Below are 7095 nucleotides of genomic sequence, written 5' to 3' on the forward strand. Positions count from 1 at the left end.
ATTTTTATAAATATAAAAATCAAATATTTTGTTAGAACTCAATGATTATTTTAATGATATTTTATATTTAAAATAAGATGTTTATCATCTATTTGATTATATTTATTTGCAGTTAGTTACATGAATTCAAATATTAAGCTTTAATAAGTTGTACTTACGCAAAATTTACTTGTAATCTACAATTTTAAGTAATATGCATCAATAAATAGTACTTCATGCATAAAAAATGATTTTTAAGAGTTTTTGTCAAATACTTTATAATATAGTATAGATATGTCACCTTAGGGTTTGCCTTAAAAAAACGTCATGATCTTGCCGTAACTTGTAAGGCTTGAAGCTTGATCACCTCATTGTCACGCTACGCCTCACCTTATTTAGAATCTTGGTAGCAATCATTTTGCCAATTCTTCTGTATGGTTTAAGGGATTTAATAGGATTTAGAATTGGACTTCAATCCAATCTCACATTTGATTTAAATAAAAATCCGGAATTGAAGTCTCATAAACAGTGGATTTAGAAATCCCATGAGCACAGTTAGTATTTCACATGATTTGTTTGTAATAATGTTTTCAAATATGTTAAAAATATTCGTTTTGCAAGAATCAATTAATAAACGATAATTTAAAATTTTTCATTATTATCTATAATTTTCTTTTATAATTAATTATACAGTAAATTCAATTCAATTGCAAATCCTATAAATCAAACACAAAATTTGAATCTCTTAAAACATTCCTCAAACCATGCCCTCTTAGTTTCATTCCTAAATATGAATACTTGTTATTCATCAATACGTGCCTCAACGAAATACTTTATGGTATTTCGTACTTGATGGATCGAAAGTCATCAACTTATATTTATGCACGCAAATGTTTTTTTAACAAGCACAATAGTTTTTCTGCAATAAAAATGCCAAATAAAATAGTTGAAGATGCACTTGCGCGTTATTCCGGTTTCATGTATGAGCAAGAATTTTAATAGAGATTAGCAAATCCATTCCTACTTCTCACTCACAGATGACGACGATGGTGAAGAACTAATGATCATGACAAAGATCGTTGCCACTCCAGATTCCCCCATTTCATTGAACCAAACTAGTGACCTACTTTGTGGTGGTCATTAACTTTGGTCACTAATTTGAAAAATTAATGACGACTTTCACTGATTTAGTGACGACATTTAGTGACCAGGTTAGTCGTCACAAACACAGTGACCACTATAGTTTTGTCACTAATTCGTGATCATTTTTGAATTTGGTCACTAACGTAAATTAGTGACGGATCTTTAATGACGAAAAGTGACCACCCAAATGTTAGTCATTAAAGGGTTTTAGTGACCAATTTTTATATTAGTAGTGACCAAAAATATTTTGTCACTAATGAGGATTTTTCTTGTAATTACATGTTAGAATATATTTATCTCCTTAAGGACTCTATTAATAAGTAAATCTTCCATATATTCTCACACGGTCTGGCAACTTGATTGGAAATCAAAGTAGTAGTCAATAGACCGCTAACCAAAAAACACACACACCAACATTACCCCGTCGAATATGAGCAGACCAGCTGTAAATGATCATCTTCTTTGATCTATATATTGTAACAATAACCAAAAAAAACACACACCGACATCAATAATCATAAATTATATGTGAATCACTTGTTCTTCTCGACTTCCCAACAACTCCAACTTCGTAGTTAAACATAAAATTAACCATTAAAAAATGAATTAAATGATAATGCCTACAAAACCAACAAACATTAGAAATAGAAATACCATCAAACAATGAATTAAATAATAACAACCGTAAAATGAACAAACATGTACAACAAAATTTGTTTTGTCCGAGTCTCCCGTAATCATCCAAAAACCCAATTCTCCTGTTCCATCTCAAGATGTTGTTGCTTAGCAAAGAGGAACTTCGTTTCGTTTAGATGCCTTCTCACTCAATGACGATCGGTGGTTTGATCAAAATGTTGTGCTTAACATATGTATTTAGTTGTATGAACTATGAACTTACTTACTAAAGACTTAATTATGTTCAATTAACTAAGAAAAATATAGAAATAATATGGTTATATTTAAAAGAAATTAGATGATCTAGACGCATATTTGCTCACATTAATTTAGATCACTATATTAATAAACTAACATCATCATAACCCACTTTGGTTGGTTCACTCCAACTTGCTTCTGTTTGATAGTTGCTAATGATTTGGTGCTAAATGATTAAATGGTAAGAATAATTAAAAGGCTCTAATGATAAAATATAAAATGAAATATCATTGTCTGGTAATTATTTACAATAAATTAGGATGTTGAATGGTTAAGTAAGACACAAGATGCAAAATCATTCAAAGAATTTTTGAAACATTAAAAAGTAGTTTTTTTTTATCAAACAAGATTCACATTTTAACAATTCAAAAACTATCTCTTAATGAAGCTATTAAGAGGTAAACAAACAACCATGTAGGCTAGCTATATGGTGAGAGAAACGTGGCTATTTCTTCAAACCACAATCATAAAATTAGTTGTAAACATTTATACTAATCCTGTTTGTGTTGTGCATATATAGATTAGAGTAAATTACATGATCGGTATATGTGGTTTTACGTAAAATCATACCGTGTATCCCTAAATGAAAATAGTTATGGCAAAGGTTTCAATGATTTACATTTTTACACGCCTTTGATCCCTTTACCCTAACATCATTAGTTAATTCCGTTAAAATAGGTTAAGTCTAAAGATATTTTAGTCTTTTTATTCTCTTTTATTTTCTATTTAGAAAATTTTCGATTTAAAAACCACAGGGATGAAAAATGTGACTTTCTTTATTCATGTATATATATAGATCTATATATTTATATATAACACACACACATGTGTGTGTATATATATATATATATATATATATCACCACAAACACAGATCGGCAACCAACATACGGGAGATAAACGACGACCAACTTCCTTACCCCGTCTCCGGCGAAATGTACACCCATCGATCATTGTCATCGTTTTAACCTCATTTGCAGAGGTTGGGCATGCGCAAGCTGGGAAGCTTACTGAAAAGATATTACAAGTAAATAACTTAAAAACACACAAAAGAGAGGTAAAGAAACCCACAACATCTCGATGATGGCTGCTCCAACGCTGCCATGCTCTCTGAACAAAAGAGAGTATAGAAGTATCAAAACCCAGAAAATGTAGTAGATAAAAGTCGAAAACCCTAGCTAGGCCAATAGACTGTAAAAATTCCCTTCGAGATCTATGACCTGCTGCTCCTTTTTCTCCTACATCGTCGCTGGGGTCACGAACGAAAAACCCAGAAGCATGGCTGCTCAGCCTGTTGCTTCTTCAGTAGATCTCAGATGCCTTGCAACCTCAAAATAATCTTTCGGAATACCCGACCGCAAGAAGATCAGGGAGGAAGGTAATTAGGGACAGAAAAGGCTAAATAAAGGAAAGGTTGAAGAAGAAGAAGAAGAAGGGAAATCTTAAAGGAAGGGATATGAAAGGTGCGCCTTTTCAGTAGGATAAGATGGTATGCCTCTTCGTTTTTATTCTTGATGTAAATTTGGGAACATTTTATTGCATTATGTAGAAACTACGTACATCATGCATTCATATATGTTATTAATTAATTAATTGAAGTTGAAGAAATTACCTTGACACCCCATGCATGATAAAGAGTACACGTACATTCTAAGGGATTGATTGCTTCAAATGAACACGCCACTCTTCAATAAATGCCATTTTCTCAGGATCCAAATTTGGTACTTCAAACGCATCAAGTTTTTCTATTATCTTCTTAGTACTACCAAGAAGCTCCGCTGCAGCCCCAACACTTGCCTCTCGTTTCTCAATTGCATCGTCCTGGCATTTCATTACTATGACTCGTGGTAAGTTGGTAAAACAAGCAACCGCTATGTCCACAATCATGCTAGATAGCAGGTAAAACAGTTGCTCTCCTCTGCCGTCTTGGATGTCATCAGGGTAGTTAACCATGATTGTTTGGGTCACACGGTACATCGAATCGGCAACAACCAACCTGTCACAAGAGCTGTCGAACGGTTCCTCGTTGATGTGTTTGTTCATTTCTACTGCAATGTCCTTTGCTGTATCAGCAAACCATTCAAGAATCTCTTTTGGATTTTTTTCTTTATAAGCATTTCTTTGGAGCGTGTTCCCCAACCACTTGTAGTTGACTTCAACCTCTTGCCACAACGCCATAGTTGCCTTATGAATTTTTTTATATTCACCTACGTTGTTAAGGCTTTCTTCAACAAGAAGAGTATATGAAAGACTTTCACACACACCTCTAAACAAGTTATCAACACTCTCCTGACTGATGTTTGGGAGTGTAATTGCGATGCATGTTAAGGTTACTATCGGCAGGCTCCAACTGTTGGGAAATGTAACCCAAATCAGACGTTGAATATTCTCACTATCAAATTTCACTACTCCTTCGAATCCCGTACATTGCTCAATCAGCTTCAGAAGATTTGTAGGCAGTTGCTTCTCACCCTTCTGGATTGAGCGATTTGCCGAGTTTGAAATGCTTTTGAGTGTTCTTCTACCAAGCTCCATCTCGTCTTGAAGTTGCAAAACGTAGTTTTCAACGTCTTGGTTTGTATCACGATTTTGCTCAAAGGCGTGCTCAGTTTCACGATTTGAGGCAACAGGCATACGAAAGAAGTTTGCCTTCAATGACTTGCAGCAGTTTACACAAAACACACCGATAATTACAGTGCCCAGTGGAATGAGTCCTACTATTTTGCATGATACCACAATTACCTTTTGACATATAATGCAAAGGTTTAGAATGAGGTGATACGAATTGTAGACAAGAGCTTTTGATATCCGACCACTTAATGGAAAAGCTAAAGGAATCTCTTTCCACTCCAACAACTTTTGCGTCCAGTACTTCTCTACTTCACAGACCTTGGTATGTTTCTTAACCCATTTAAGGGACAATTTGAAACTTAAGGCTGCAAAGCATCTGAATAGTGGGGCAATGATACCCACTAAAATTCCAATGACTTGTATTATGACGATCCCAACTATCGACCACTCATAATCTGAACCGAAATCTAAATAAGCTCTTCCTCCTAAATATGCCCAGACCAACACAAAGAAATAGTAATGCAGGGCTATTGTAGGCACACAAGCTATCCCAGCCGCAGAGCATAGTGGAGTGGTAATCATAACAAACTGTGGGCTAGAAGTTCCTGCCATCATCCAATATCTTCTCACATGTTGTATTAGTTCTTCAACCCTCGACATTCTTGTACGTTGCGGGTGTACATCATTTGAAGTTGTTTTTTGTACCCGTTGATACTTCAATTCCAATATCTTTTTTGAGGTTGGAATCGTTAATGCCGAAGATATCATTATTACAAGTAAAAAGAGCATTACGCCTATGTAAACATAGTCATCAAAGTASYKAASAACCAMACCGGTTTCRATCTGGATTRAAACATTGACAACGATTGTGATAACGAGAAGGAACATACCTGTAACATTTGCAAAAAGTTCCCTATTGTCCATAGACGCCAGAGAAGGCATTAAATTAGACATCATAGTACACATGAAGGTCAAGCTTCCCCACTTGGCTAATTGGTCCAAGTTGCCCGGCATCCGACCACTCAGATCGACAGGGAGCTTCATTGCGATAGTTATGAGGGTGATAGTAGCAGTGTTGAGAGTGAAATATTTGGATGGAAACCAGAGTTTTCTATTYCGAAAACCATGGAACAAATCAGCGACCATGAGAAACATACACAGTGATGTTGCTACGGCTATATAGATCCCGATCCACAACATTGGTTTGCTAAAACTCTTCACTTCTTCAAAATCATGTATCATTCGGCAGAAACCCAACACCAATCCAATGTCTCTGGCATCGAGGGTCGTATTGATATAATGGGATGTAGATGCATCACGCTCCAACGCACGCCAAATTCTCATACAGTCGGCGTAAGCTGGAGTCATCTTGGAAATTAACTAGTATAAAGGGATATGTAATTAATAGTTGTTGAACTTAGCATGAATATATATATATATATATATATGTATATATATACATGTATATATGAGTGTGTAATTTATTTATATCCAGAAAAACTTAAGAATTTATTGTGGCAATTAGTTGCCATGGTTTATGTGGTGGAGAGGAAGGATGCATGAAAGCAAAAGTTATATCTGTCGGCTACTATCCTATATTATTAGCCATTATCAAACACAATTTCTTATCAAGAAATCATACTCATAATAACCATACATCACAATTTCTTTCTGCGTCTCACTTAAGAAATTCGTAATGAAAACACTGAAGTGGATGACACTACAAAACTGAGGACCATTCGTTGATGATCCATCGCTGATAATCCGTGGGTCAAAAGGTCGTGGGTAATGCTGTTAGCGAGGGGAACATTTAACGACAAAATAGCAACGGAAGGTTATCAACGACTGATTAGTGAGAGAAATTTATAGCGACAGAAACCTTTAATTAGCAACGGATTAGCGACGGGCTTTTAAGCGACATATTAGCGAGGGATCGGGAACTTTTAGCGATGATCTTCCGTCGCTATCCGTCCTCGTTTGTATTAATTTTAAAAAAATAAATTAAAATTACATATTCCCTTGTATTTTTTATACAAAACCTGCCGATTAGCCATGAAAGTAATCCCTCACTAATTAGTAACGGATAGGCCACAAACTCATTCCCTCGCTAATTAGCGACGGAATGGGTTTGTGGCTTACCCGTTGCTAATTAGTTAGGGATTGTTTCTATCACAAAATTCCGTATCATACCCTATTTTCTAGTAGTGTGGTCTTATGGTCTGCCATAGAATTTGGAGCTTCGTTGATGTTTGTGTGTTGTATTGTCATACACTGATTACATTCCAATAAATTGGATAATATGGAGTCACGAATCCAGGGTATTATTATTTTTTGTTTTTGAGTTGATCAAATATATAATACATAGTAATTTAATGAAATATGCTATATATATATATATATATATATATATAATATTGATATTGTATACCTTAATCAAATTTCAGATCTTTTGTTATTTTGTAGTTATTGT

General features: G+C 34.7%; 1 protein-coding gene across 1 annotated transcript; it reads right to left on the reverse strand.

The window, feature by feature from the left end:
• Positions 1 to 3704: 3704 nt before the first annotated feature.
• On the reverse strand, positions 3705 to 5993 carry LOC112528556. Its single transcript, XM_025139579.1, has one exon. The coding sequence runs from the start codon at positions 5991 to 5993 to the stop codon at positions 3705 to 3707; it is 2289 nt and encodes a 762-aa protein (XP_024995347.1).
• Positions 5994 to 7095: the final 1102 nt, after the last annotated feature.

This window comes from Cynara cardunculus (assembly GCF_001531365.2).
Source record: "Cynara cardunculus var. scolymus isolate 2C chromosome LG 15, CcrdV1, whole genome shotgun sequence".
Taxonomy (NCBI): domain Eukaryota; kingdom Viridiplantae; phylum Streptophyta; class Magnoliopsida; order Asterales; family Asteraceae; genus Cynara; species Cynara cardunculus.